This window comes from Gekko japonicus, unplaced genomic scaffold (genome assembly GCF_001447785.1).
Source record: "Gekko japonicus isolate JY-2015 unplaced genomic scaffold, Gekko_japonicus_V1.1 scaffold166, whole genome shotgun sequence".
NCBI classification, from domain to species: domain Eukaryota; kingdom Metazoa; phylum Chordata; class Lepidosauria; order Squamata; family Gekkonidae; genus Gekko; species Gekko japonicus.
In genome coordinates this window covers 515,036-528,267 of record NW_015173127.1, presented here as the reverse complement: position 1 = coordinate 528,267, position 13,232 = coordinate 515,036, and the positions used below count along the sequence as shown (strand labels likewise).

The following is a 13,232-nucleotide window of genomic DNA, read 5'->3' as shown; positions in this document are numbered from 1 at the left end:
GAAGGGGGGGAGGAGGAGGAGGAGAAAGTCCTCCGAGGGAAGGGGGGGGGGAACATGTCTTCGGCTTCCCCCGCGGCCGCTACGATCCCGATCAAGCAAGAGAGCGTGTTGGAAATGCTGGCCGGGGCGCAGGAGCCGGGCCGGCGGCAGGAAAGTTCGCCGTCGTCGGCGCCTCCCCCTTCTCTAGCTGCTTTTGCAAGGGAGGAGGACGAAGACGAGGAGGAGGAGGAAGCGGCGGTGGCGGCGGCGGCGAGGCAGGATCGGGTCCTGCTGCAAGCGGAGCTGCTGTCCGGGACCCCCCGTGCGGCTTCCCCGGCGCCGTCGTCGTCGTCGCCCGCCTCCTCGTCGTCGTCGTCGCCGCCCGGCCTGCTGGCCTTCTCGCCGGAGCACGTCGCCTGCGTGTGCGAGGCGCTGCAGCAGGGCGGCCACCTGGACCGTCTGGCGCGCTTCCTCTGGTCGCTGCCGCCGGGCGAGCTGCTGCGGGGCGAGGAGAGCCTGCTGAAGGCGCGGGCGCTGGTGGCCTTCCACCGGGGCCTCTACGCCGAGCTCTACGGCATCCTGGAGGGCCACAGCTTCGGCGCCGCCAGCCACCCGCTCCTCCAGGAGCTCTGGTACAAGGCGCGCTACAGCGAGGCCGAGCGGGCCCGCGGCCGCCCGCTGGGCGCCGTCGACAAGTACCGCCTCCGCCGCAAGTTCCCGCTGCCGCGCACCATCTGGGACGGCGAGGAGACCGTCTACTGCTTCAAGGAGAAGTCCCGCAACGCCCTCAAGGAGCTCTACCGGCAGAACCGCTACCCCTCGCCCGCCGAGAAGCGCCACCTGGCCAAGCTCACCGGCCTCTCCCTCACCCAGGTCAGCAACTGGTTCAAGAACCGGCGCCAGCGCGCCCGCAACCCCGCCGAGCCCCAGGCCAAGAGGTGAGACGGGGGCGGGGGGGGGGACGGGGACGACACGGCTCTGTCTGCTGGGCGCTCTGCACGGGCTCAGAGGGCCCCCCCAAGGCCTGCGGTGGGAGGGGACGCCCCCCCCCAGCTGAACTGTTGGGACACACAAGTTGAGCTGGGTCTTGCCTGGGTTGGGACCCCTCCCCACAAACACCTTTCTGTTCCCTTTTCCATTTCTCTTTTCCCCCTTATTTTCTCCTCAACCCCATTCCTCTTTTCCCTTATTTCCTTCTATCCCTTCTCTCTTTCCTCTTTTCCCTTATTTCCTTCTACCCCTTCCTGTTTTCCCTTATTTCCTTCTACCCCTTCTCCCTTTCCTCTTTTCCCTTATTTCCTTCTACCCCTTCCTGTTTTCCCTTATTTCCTTCTACCCCTTCTCCCTTTCCTGTTTTCCCTTATTTCCTTCTACCCCTTCTCCCTTTCCTCTTTTCCCTTATTTCCTTCTACCCCTTCCTGTTTTCCCTTATTTCCTTCTACCCCTTCTCCCTTTCCTCTTTTCCCTTATTTCCTTCTACCCCTTCTCCCTTTCCTCTTTCCCCTTATTTCCTTCTACCCCTTCTCCCATTCCTCTTTTCCCTTATTTCCTTCTACCTCCTCTCCCATTCCCCCTTGTCTCTTATTTCCTTCTACCCTCTCTCCCATTCCTCTTGTTCCCTATTTTCCACTCTCTTCCATCTCCTGGTCTTTCTTTTCCTTTTTTGACCTCTTTCTCTCCCCCCCCCCAACCTTATTTTGTTTCTCTACTTCCTGGTCAGCCTTATTCCTTTCTCTTTCACACACACCCCTTTGCTTGCCTAATTCTCCCCCCCCCTTTCTTTTTGCCTGCTTCACTTTAAAGTGTGAATTCTTTGGATTCTTTGAAGCAGCCCTGCGGAGGCGGTATCCCCCCCACCCCCCTTTGAGCTTGGAGAAAATAGTGGTTGAGACTGCCTTTCGACCTCAGGTGGCTTACCAAGCACAATGAAATAGTTTGCTTTGTTCAATGTCACGGGCGACATTTGAACCCAGGGCTTCCCTGCACAGACCTTTACTTATCTCAGGGTCTCTTTCTTAGCCTCAATATTCCATCCTTTCCCCCTTTCCTGCCCTGCCGTCTGACTTCATTTCCCTCCCCCTGCGCATACCCTAACACCTTCCCGGCTTTCTTACCGTTTCGCCTCCCTCCTCCTGGCTTTCTCCCTCCCTCCCCCCTTTCCTGAGTTCCCTTTCTGGACAAACATGGCGTTTTACCTCCAGCCCTGTTCTTTCTCCGCCACCCCCCCCTTCTCACACTCACTCTAAACACACCCACTCTTTGGCTTGCCTGCCGAGAGGAGAGCGTGTGCGGGGGGGGGGGGGGGGGGATCAAAATAAAATAAAACCAAAAATTGGCAAAGCACACATAATAGTTAACTGTGCACCCGGCCTGTTTGTTGGCTGGCTGGTTTCCACCACCCCCCATGCACACTTTCCCCCCATTGCTTCCCCCACAGTCTTTTCCAAAATCTAACCCCCACCCCCTATCAGTCACTTCTATAACAATTCAGTTCCTCCTCCCCCAAAAAACCTACATTCTAACTCCATTCCTCCTTGGGTCAGGGCTATGCATGGGGCTTTTCCCTCCTTCCACCTTCTCCCCCCCCCATACAAATTCCCGTTTACAGCCCTCACACTTCTACATCCCCTCTCCCTTCCTTTCTCCCATAAGAAGACCCAAATATCTTTTTCCTCATGAGCTACAAACTTTTGATTCCCTTTCATGACTCCTTTCATGACTCCTAGCGCCAACCTAGCATTTAAAATCTGCCATTTTCCAGTTCTCCAGAGACACCCCCCCCTACAGTAGCAGAAAACAAAGTTTTATTTTTTAAGAAAGACTTTATTCTCTGTTTAAGCTGTCCTAGGCCTCCCTGTCATTCCTCCCTGGCATTTTCTCAAAACACCAGCGTCACTCTCTCCCGATATGTTTCTTTATTATCGAGAGCCCAAGGAGACTTTTTTCTCTCATTTTGTTTGACAGCGTTAATCATTTGCCTGGGTTTTATGTCACCGAGGGAAATAAGAGAAAGAAACATGAGCGCATGGCTTGGTTGGAGGGTAAACACCCCCCCCACACACACACTGGATCCCTTGCTTCTCTTGTTGTGAAACTTGATTCTGTCCTGATGGAGATCGGGTTTCGTTTCTCCAGAGGAGAGGAGCAAGAGGATGTCTTGAGGCTGCAATCCTAAGCCGCCTGCCCATGGTTTGAGAAGATCCCAGGATAGATCTCCTTTTAGCCGAACCCGCTCTTTGGAAGCAGTGTTGAGTGCATTTCTGGGGATCGCCACGGAACCCCTGGGGCATCTCCCTAGCCCCTGCTGTGGAGAGAACACATATTAGAAGAGACAAGCAAAGGGACCCACGAGGACTCGCAGGGAGGCATCTCATTTCCCCCCTCTGCCACTATTTCCCCCTTCCCTGGCAGCCCCTGTAGCCTCTCCCCCTTTCCTGCTTCAATCTCCCCTTCCCGCCCCCCAGCTGTACCTTTATCTGCCCCCCTCACCTTCAGTTTTCCTTTCTTCTCCCCTTCTATCATGCTTAGCAAGGTTTAAAAAATCCCGAACCCTGTTCCAAAGACCGCAGAAATTAGTCTGGAAAAATCATACAGCGTGCTTGTTCTTCCTGGGTCTAGTCCACCAGGCTATGCTGGGCCCAGGTGTTGCTGAGGCCAGTGGTAGGGGGCTGAAAATGGCGGAGGGGGTGAGGGAAGCCAGTTGCCAGGGCCTCAGTTGGATTGCCTGCAAGCGACCAGGTGAGACCACCTCCCCCCACCCCTCACAAAGCACATTCCAGTCCTCCAACTTCCCCACCCACTGGCCTCTTTCTGCCTTTGCACAGGAGACTTCAGGCAAGAAAAGTAATTTTTTTCCTCTCTCTTTTTTTTTTTAAAAAAGCCAAACCCCAAAGGTCCTTCTTGAAGCAAGGGCACCCGATGTGCTGAGCTGGCCCCTTTCTGTCCTCAGCGCACATAGATCAGAGCCACAAATGGTGTGGCGGTGGGGGGGAGGGTGAAACTGGGCAGACCACTCAGCAAAATCCATCCGGGCTGAGGTGTTATTGGGGGGGGGGGAGCAAAGTTTGGCTAAGCCGAGTTGAGGTTTTCTTTTCCACTCATTTAGGTTGGTTGGTTGGTTGGTTTTTTTCGCCAGTGGCGTCAATGGCAAGAGACGTAAACTCCCGAAGCCATTAATTTACAGTGGCGGCTAAAAAAAATAAAAATCCATTGTTCGATTCCTGGTTCTTGACCTGGGGCGGGGGCAGAAGGTTTTCTTTCTTTTCTCTCTCTCTGTCCCAGCACTTGGGAATGGATTTAAATGAAAGCGAAACACTCTACCCCTTGATACAGAACGATACACCATTCTGTATCGCGCCTGGGATAGAAACACTCCTCTCTCCCTCCCTGGCTCAGATGTGGTTGATGTAGCAGGAAGTCATAATCAAAGTGTCTCAGAATCTCCCTTTCTCTCTCTCTCTTTTTTAAGGCTCCGTTCTACTTAGGGAAACGGGAAAGACATAAATACGTTGTCCAGAGCCATGTGACGCAGGGGAGCCTGTGCCTTTGGCCGTGTCTCTGGTCTGACAGCCGCGTCTTATTGTGGCAACACAGACAGCTAAATTGGCTTACATACCGGGTCAAAGGCATCGACTCGTCTCTCCCCTAACACTTTTCCTCTTTGCAGTGCCAGGTATGATTCCTTGGCCTATGCTGGAAGCTGAGAGCCAGCGTGGTTAAAAGTGTCCAGCTAGGATCGGCGACACCCCAGGACGAGTCCCCGCCTGTGCAACGCGAGGTTGCTGGGTGACCTTGAGCCAGTGATACACACTCGGCCTAATCTACCTTACAGGGTTGTTGTGAGGGTAAAACGGAGACAAGGAGAATGATGTTAGCTGCGTTGGGTCCCCAACTGGGGGGAAAGGCAAGATATAAATAAATATAAAATGGGGAGGGGTTGTAGCTCAGTGAGAGAGCATCTGCTTTGTGTGCAGAAGGTCCCAGGTTCAATCCCCGGCATCTCCATTTAAAAGGGTCAGGCAGGAGGTGATGTGAAAGACCTCCGCCTGAGACCCTGGAGAGCAGCTGCCAGTCTGAGCGGACAATACTGACCTTGATGGACCCAGGGTCTGATTCGGTTTCAGTTTAAGACAGCTTCATGTGTGAAAATTATTATTATTATTATTATAGACTGCCCTCCACCAAAGGGCTCAGGGCAGTGTACGTCATATTTCAAACACAGAACGGACTAAAGATATACATAAGAAAATAAGAGAAGCCAATGTTGGATCAGGCCAAAGGCCCATCCAGTCCAACACTCTGTCACACAGTGGCCAAAAATACCAGGTGCCATCAGGAGATCCACCAGTGGGGCCAGGACACTAGGAGCCCTCCCACTGTTGCCCCCCCCCCCAAGCACCAAGAATACTGAGCATCACTTGCCCCAGACCGAGAGTTCCTATCTATACCTTGTGGCTAATAGCCACCGATGGACCTCTGCCCCATATGTTTATCCAATCCCCTCTTGAAGCCGTCCATGCTTGTAGCCGCCGCCACCTCCTGTGGCAGTGAATTCCATGTGTTCATCACTCTTTGGGTGAAGAAGGACTTCCTTTTATCTGTTCTAACCTGATTGCTCAGCAGTTTCATCAGAGTTCTCATATTGTGAGAAAGGGAGAAAAGGACTTCTTTCTCGACCTGCTCTATCCCATGCATAATCTTATAAACCTCACTAAATAGTATAATTAATACAACCAATAGTAAAATAAATACAAATACCAGATAAGACAATCACATTCTCCAAATAAATTGATGGCATAAAAAGCTCCTCTCCCTCCGTAGAGCGAATCGTGGACCTGGCATGGTGAATGCCCAGGCAGATTCCAAATAAAAACCGTTCTTGTGCTCAAGCGTAAGCCTGGCATTGAGATACAAGCCGTGTTTCCTCTAAGCTGTGGAGTCTTGTGAGCAAAAATTCTCCTTTGTGAACTACTGGCATTAAAGTGGTGAGCGAGCGATTTGGCGACTGTGCAAATTAGTTTGCTCTGGAGCCATCTTTCCTTAGCTAAGGCAAAGAATGTGTGAACCGGAGGCTAAAAAACCGTGAGCTAGCTCACATTAACTTAGCTTAGAGGGAACACTGGGTACAAGCAGGGCTTTTTTTTTCTGGGGGAACGCGCCGGAACTGAGTTCTGGAACCTCTTCGCCAATTTTTTTTTTTTTTTAATGTTTAAAAGTTCATGAATTTTCGGTATACAGACTGAAAACGTCATTTCCCTCTTGAGAGTTTCGGCCCCTCTCCCCCCCCCAACCCCCCCCCAGGATACAAGCAAGCACACTGCGTACTCTGAAAACATGCTATTTTCTTGCATATGCTTACAATTAAATTTCACAAGGGTGGGGATTCAGCTTAGACGTTCCTCTCCCCTCCCCACCCCCAACTGAACTGAAATGTCTTTGCTTCCCCTTGATGCAAGCCTGAAAAGTTGTTTTGCTCCTCTTGTCTACGACTGGCCTGCTTTCAGCCGGTAGCAACATAGCTGGCGGGGTTGGGAGCCCACCTGGAATGCAGGCAACTTGCTCCTCCCTGACCATCTTCTTTTCAAGAGGCCTTAGCGTTAATGAGTGTTTACATTAATTCTCCTAAGAACACATTTCCTTTTCTTCTAGTTTGTCTCTCCCAACTTCTTAATCATTAATCCCCCCCCCATCCTTTCCCACAACAATAGTATGTGGGGCAGATGGGCAGAGATAAGGGCTGTAAAAATGTTCTCCGTGGGGAGCGAAGCTGTTGCTTATTTGCAGGAATGTGTGATTCCCCACCACAGTCCGCTTCCCTTGTAAGCTTGGGGTGCTTTTTCTTTCATTTCCCCCAGGGGTGGCGTTTTTCCTCTCCTCGGGAAGAACTGGGGAATAGAAAACATCTGACGGCATTTTGGCCGCAGTTCTCACACCGGTGGTAAATTTGTCAGTTCAGATAGCCCTTCGCAGGCCGTTGTGTCTGCGAACAGCCAGCGAGTGCCATTTGGAAGCCCTCCCTGATCGGGGTATCGCCTTACTGCCTGCTGCATTGTTTGATGTCCGGCTGCCGTGTGCCACGTCCAAGACCTTTCCATCTGTCTCTGCTCCCCTCTCTGAAGCCTGTCGGCATGGCAGATTTTGCTCGGCACCAGAGGTTGCTTACATCTAGAACTGGAGAGGCACAAATATTCTTAGCGGCTGAGCCCCTGTGCCTGGAAAAGGACGGGAAAGTAGTTGGGGCCTTTTAGTTCAGGTTTGTGCAGGATCTTTTTTCCCTTCCCTGGTCATGCCCGAACTTGGGTGTCATCCACAGGAAGGCGAAACGCTTTAGGCTCTAAGCAGTAAAAAAAAGAAAGAAAGTTTGATTTCATGGAATCATAGAGTTGGAAGGCGTCTCCAGAGCCAACCCCCCTGCACAGTGTCTAGTTAATTTTATTTATTTATCAAATTTACGTCCCAGGTTACATCATTCTCCTTTCCTCTGTCTTCTCCTCACAACAACCCTGTGAGGTAGGTTAGGCCGAGAAGGTATGACTGTCCCAAGGTCACCCAGCAAGCTTCCGTGACACAAGGGGGGATTCGAACCTGGGTCTCCCAAATCCTAGTCCAACACTCTTAACCACTACGCCACACTGGCAAGGAAGAGTCTGTCGGTGCATGCTCAGGGGATGTCTCTCCTTCGGAAACTTCCTTCCCAAAGCCAGATGTCAGCATTACGTTATTGTATTGTTTCAATGCATCTGTGTTTTAACGTATTTTAACCTACTGTAAGCGGCCCTGAGCCTGATACGCAAGGAGAGCGGGATATAAATCGAATAAATAAATAAATATAAATAAATACCAACGATATGTGCTGGTGAACGGCAGGCCCCATTTTAAGAGCAGGCCACAGGAGTGTGCATGTCCACTCGCCATAAAAGTGCGTGTTTGCAAACTGTCCCCTTTGAAGACCTTAGCCGGAGGCACTGTAAACCAGCCCCCCCTGCCCCCCAATTTGCAAGGGTTTTCCTCTCTCATCCAGATATCCCTTCCCCCCCCCAAACCTGGTTCGCCTTTTTTTTTGGCGCCCCCCCCCCCCCCCCCGTCGTTCGCCAGGGTGCAAGCATCACTCTGCTAACAACCCGATTCCGTAGGATTAACCTGTTCTCTGAAACCAGGTCCATGCTGGCTGAGTCTGCCCCACTCTATTCCTCTATCAGTTCTGTGGATCCGGAAGTAGGTCGTCCAGGGGTGTGCATTCGAGCGAAACAGATTAGGTTTCCCTGGAGCATACCAGTTTCAGGTTGCACGTGGGAGTTCAACTTACATGTGCGAAAGCTTATCCCCCCCCCCCCAAAAAAAAATGTTTTGCTGGTACACATGGGGGAGGGGGAGGACTAGATGGGACCAATGCTAGCAAAAATTCTACTTTGTGAGCTCCTGGCATTAAAGTTGTGAGTGGGCGATTTAGCTCCTGCATAAATGAGTTTGCCCTGGAGCCATCCTTCTTCCTGAGCCGAGACAAAAATGTGCGAGCCGGAGGCTTAAAAAACTGTGATCTAGCTCACACTAACTCAGCTTAGAGGGAACAGTGGATGGGACCCCCCCCTCTGGCTTCCTAGTTTTGGGGGGGCACCCAACACGAGTTTTGGCCACTAACCACTACAGCCCAGGTGGAGTTGATTCTGTAAGAGGTGTGCATCTTTTAAAAAAAACCTCTCCCCCCTAGCATTCTGAACCTCAGCTGACTTTCTCTCTTTTTTAAAACTCGTCTTGCTTACAGCAACCTTCTAAGGGTGTGCGCCACCAGAAACTGTTTTCGTGTTTCTTTTCATCTCATCAGTTTTCTTTATTCTTTGTGTGTGTGCAAAGTGCTGTTACTTACAGCAGCCCCCCGTAGGGTTTTCGAGCAAGAGACCAGCAGAGGTAGTGACCCTGGACTTCCTTGGGGGGGGGGGTCTCCTATCCAGGGCTGACCCCGCTTAAAAGGTTCCCTTGCTTGAAAGCCAGTCGAATCCGACTCTAGGGTTACGGTGCTCATCTCCGTTTCAAAGCCGAAGAGCCAGTGCTGTCTGAAGACGTTTCCGTGGTCATGTGGCTGGCATGACTAAACACCAAGGCGCACGGAACGCTGTTACCTTCCCACTGGAGTGGTACCTATTAATCTCCTTGCAATCTCTTGGTTTCAAACTGCTAGGTTGGCAGGAGCTGGAACTATAGACGGGAGCTCACTCCGTCATGTGGCACCCGGGTCTCAAACTGCTGAACTACCGACCTTCCACAGCCTTCAGTTCAGCGTCTTAACCGTTTGAGCCACCGCAGCTCCTCTGACTCCGCTTAGCTTCCACAATTTGATGAGATCAGGTTAGACTAGCCCAGGGGTGTCAAACATGCGGCCCTGGGGCCGAATCAGGCCCCCCCCCCCTTAGAAGGCTTCTGTCAGGCTGGCAGTGGAACTGGCTGTCTTCTTCTGCTGCTGTTGCGTCATCATAGGTTCGCAGCTTACAGATACACACCTGAACAGCATACTCAAGATTGCAACAGCATCAGTCGTTTTGAGGCAGTAATTCATGGCAACCCTGGACACGCTTGGCAGTCTCCCATCCAAATACCAACCAGGGCCGACCCTGCTTAGCTTCTGAGAACTGACGAGATCAGGCTAGCCTGGGCCATTCAGGTTAGGATGTTTCTCTTGTTTCCTTAGCATAGCACATGGTCTCCTCTTGTGTGTGTGTGTGTGTGTGTGTGTGTGTGTGTGTGTGTGTGTGTGTGTGTATTTGTATTGAAATCATTCTTGATTATTGAATCTGGAATAATTGCCAGTCATCCAACTGTATACTGATAATCCGGCGTATGAATTTGGGGAGGTAGCTGTGTAGTAAAGTAAACATGTTTCTTCGCCCTGCAACTTAACCGACTGGCCTGAAATAGTCGAAGGAACAAGCACAACGAATAATATTAGTTAGCTTTAGCGGTCACGCACATGAAGTGCTTTTATCTGGACAGTCCCCATGACAGACCTGTAAAGTACACCAAAGTATTGAATGGGAGGGCAGTGAAGTGGCTTTTTATTTATTTAATCAATTTATATAAATTGATTTAATTGTGTAATTTATTTAATCAGTTTATAACCTGTCTTTCTCCCCAAAGCTTTCTGTCAAAGATCCAGTTTGGTGTAGTGGTTTAGGAGCGCGGTCTAATCTGGGAGAACCGGGTTTGATTCCCCATGCCTCTACATGCAGCTGCTGGGGTGACCTTGGGTCAGTTACAAGTTCTTTCAGAGCTGTTCTCTCACGAGCAGTTCTGCCTGGGCACCTGCTGGATGACCTTGGGCGAGCCATAGTTCTGACAAGAGGTGTCCTTGAAAGGGCAGTTCTTGAAAGAGCTCTCTCAGCCCCACCTACCTCACAGGGTGTCTGTTGTGGGGAGGGGAAGGGGAAAGGAGATTGTAAGCTGCTCTGAGACTCCTGCGGGTAGTGAAGGGCAGGGTATAAATCCAATTTCCTCTTCTTTTTCTTATACGTTCTTATATTGTTCTCTCGTCCACTTCATCCTCTCAACAACTCGGTGAGATAGGTTAAGAACAATACTCCCTCTAAGCTGTGAAGTCTTGTGAGCAAAAATTGTACGTTGTGAGCTACCGGCATTAAAGTTGTGAGTGAGTGATTTGGCTGCTGCACAAATCAGTTTGCTCTGGAGCCATCCCTTCCTGAGCCGTGACAAAAATGTGGGAGCTGGAGGCTAAATAACTGTGAGCTAGCTCACACTAACTCAGCTTAGAGGGAACATTGGTTAAGGAGTGTGTGACTGGCCCAAGGTCACCCAGTGAGCTTCCATGGCACAAGAGCGGACTCGAACCCGGGCCTCCCCGATCATTGTCCGACACTCTTAACCACTACGCCACACTGGCTTGAGCGGCAGCACCTAAGGCCCGTCAGGGAAGAGATCAGGGTCAAACCAGGGGCTCTGGGTTCGTGTCTCTGTCTCTTGGCAGGGATGCTAGGTGGATCAAAGGACCGTGGTTCCAGGTGTTCAGCGGGGCTTTGAACTTGGGGTTGTGGTAGTTTATGGCCCTGACATGTCATGCAGCACGTCACGTTTGGAAAACGGGGGCCTCATCTCCGATTCAAAGGCACACAAAACCTTTCTCTGGGTGCGCTCTAGCCCCCGGGTGCGCCTAAAGCGGCTTCCTGTGTACAGAAAAGCACATGGGGGATGAGTAGCGATTCCTCATTAAGTATTTTGGGGGCATTTGCCGGCATGCTACAAAGGAAAAAGCGAACGAAAGATTCCCAGGTGTCGAAGAGAGCCGTCTTAAGCAGGTCTGCGCAGAATCCTGCCTGGGTCTGTTCAGTGGGGCTTACTCCCAGGGAAGTTTTCTTAGGATAGCACTGTAAAGTGACTTCCCACATGACTGTCGCATCTCTGTGCGATTCACTGCTCCGACTGCCTGCCCCCGGTCAGCATTTGCTTGGGGAGAGGGGAGTAATTCTGCCACCTCTCTGCAAGAGCGTGGGATAGTGGTTAGAACAACCATTTGGGGAGGCCTACGTTCAGATTCCCGCTGTATCTGGAAGCCAGTTTCACACTTTCCGTATAACCTACCCCACAGGGATGTCGTGAGGATAGAACGGTAAAAGGAGTAGCGCGAATGCGTCTCTGGGCACCGTTGGGGAAGGGTATGGTTTAAAATGATTCAGTAGGGATGATTTTATTCTGTGCATCCATCCTCCTGCAGAGCGTCAGCGCTGCCCCTGGATGAGGCTGCCAGGTGCATCTCTGCGTGAGTTCCTGCACAGGTAGGAGGCAGGCCCAGATCAGCCACTCTTGCAGGGGGTGGTCTCCCATTCAAGTACTAACCAGGGCCGACCCTGCTTAGCTTCTGAGATCTGACACAATTGGACTATCCTGGGCTATCCAGCTCAGGGCAATATGGGAGAGCGCCTTTTGAGAAGCCTCGTTAGACAAAGTCACTCTGGTGTAGTGGTTAAGAGCGGCAGACTCTGATCTGGAGAACCAGGTTTGATTCCCCACTCTTCCACATGCAGCCAGCTGGGTGACCTTGGGCCAGTCACAGTTCTCTCAGAGCTGTTCTCTCAGGAGCAGTTCTCTCAGAGCTCGCTCAGCCCCACCTACCTCACAGGGTGTTTGTCGTGGGGAGGGGAAGGGAAGGAGATTGTAAGCCACTCTGAGACTACAAGTGAAGGGTGGGGTATAAATCGAAATCTTCTTCTACATCTCTTTCTTACATACTTTTCTGAATCATGGCCATAGTGCTGGGGGGTTAGGGTTGCTTTCCTTTGTAAAATAATTTGGGGATTCATGCTGTAGGCGGGCAATAAATGCATCTCTGGACTCTTGGGTCTTACAGTAGCTTTGGACTCCATTGCCAGTGCACGGGATGCAGGAAGCAAAACCGTGTGTCCGTCTTAGCATTGTCAGAATTTCCAAATCGTCCCCCAAAACAGGAAAACAGACAAGCTGCCCCCCCCCACCTCTGTTGCGGGCAATTTTAAAATTATTAATGTTCCTTGCATGCACATACGCTGCGAAAACTATACCCCGTCGAGTCCCGTTGATCCCAGCGGGAGAGTTAGGGCACGTGTTTAAGATCTCTTCCCATGGAGATCGATATGGAATTGGCTTGAAAATACCTTCCCCACTTTTCTCCCCAATGGGGAATCCAAGGAGGGCTTGCAACAATCATTCTTCCCTCCTCCTTTCTGTCTTCAGGACAGCACTCCGTGGATAGGTTAGGCTGAGAGAGAAACTGGCTAAGTTTGGTGTAGTGGCTAGGAGCACGGGCGCTAATCTGGGAGAACCGGGTTTGATTCCCCACGCCTTCGAATACAGCTGCTGGGGTGACCTTGGGTCAGTCACAAGTTCTTTCAGAGCTGTTCTCTCAAGAGCAGTCCTTGAGAGAGCTCTCTCGGCCCCACCTACCTCACAGGGGAAGGGAAAGGGGAAGGGAAAGGAGATTGCAAGCCGCTCTGAGACTCGATTGGGTAGTGAAGGGTAGGGTATAAATCCAGTCTATTCTTCTAAAGGTCACCCAGTATAGTTGTGATTTGAACCTGTGTCTGGCCTGACACTGTAAGCCCTGGACTGTGCTGCCTTTTACCTCTCATAACTGCTCTCACCTGGCTGAATTCTCCTTAATCAAAGCACACCCAGAGACAAATGCATGATGCAATTTATTTACTTCATTTAGAAGAAGAGTCGTTTTTTCAGGGTGGATTTTATTTATGCCACTAAAAGTTTCTGAAACTGAACTG

General features: G+C 51.2%; 1 protein-coding gene and 1 non-coding gene across 2 annotated transcripts in view; both read left to right on the top strand.

Moving 5' to 3' along the window:
* The first annotated feature begins 74 nt into the window (after positions 1–74).
* The window catches only part of SIX4 (SIX homeobox 4), a 37,330-nt gene continuing 24,172 nt past the window's right edge, over positions 75–13,232 (top strand). Inside the window, exon 1 of the mRNA XM_015422014.1 lies at positions 75–917. Coding sequence (XP_015277500.1) covers positions 115–917 — 803 coding nt within the window. The 5' untranslated portion in view covers positions 75–114. The remainder of the gene's footprint in view (positions 918–13,232) is intronic.
* Positions 4,912–4,983, top strand: TRNAT-UGU. Its single transcript has one exon. It is a non-coding gene; the product is annotated as a tRNA-Thr (tRNA).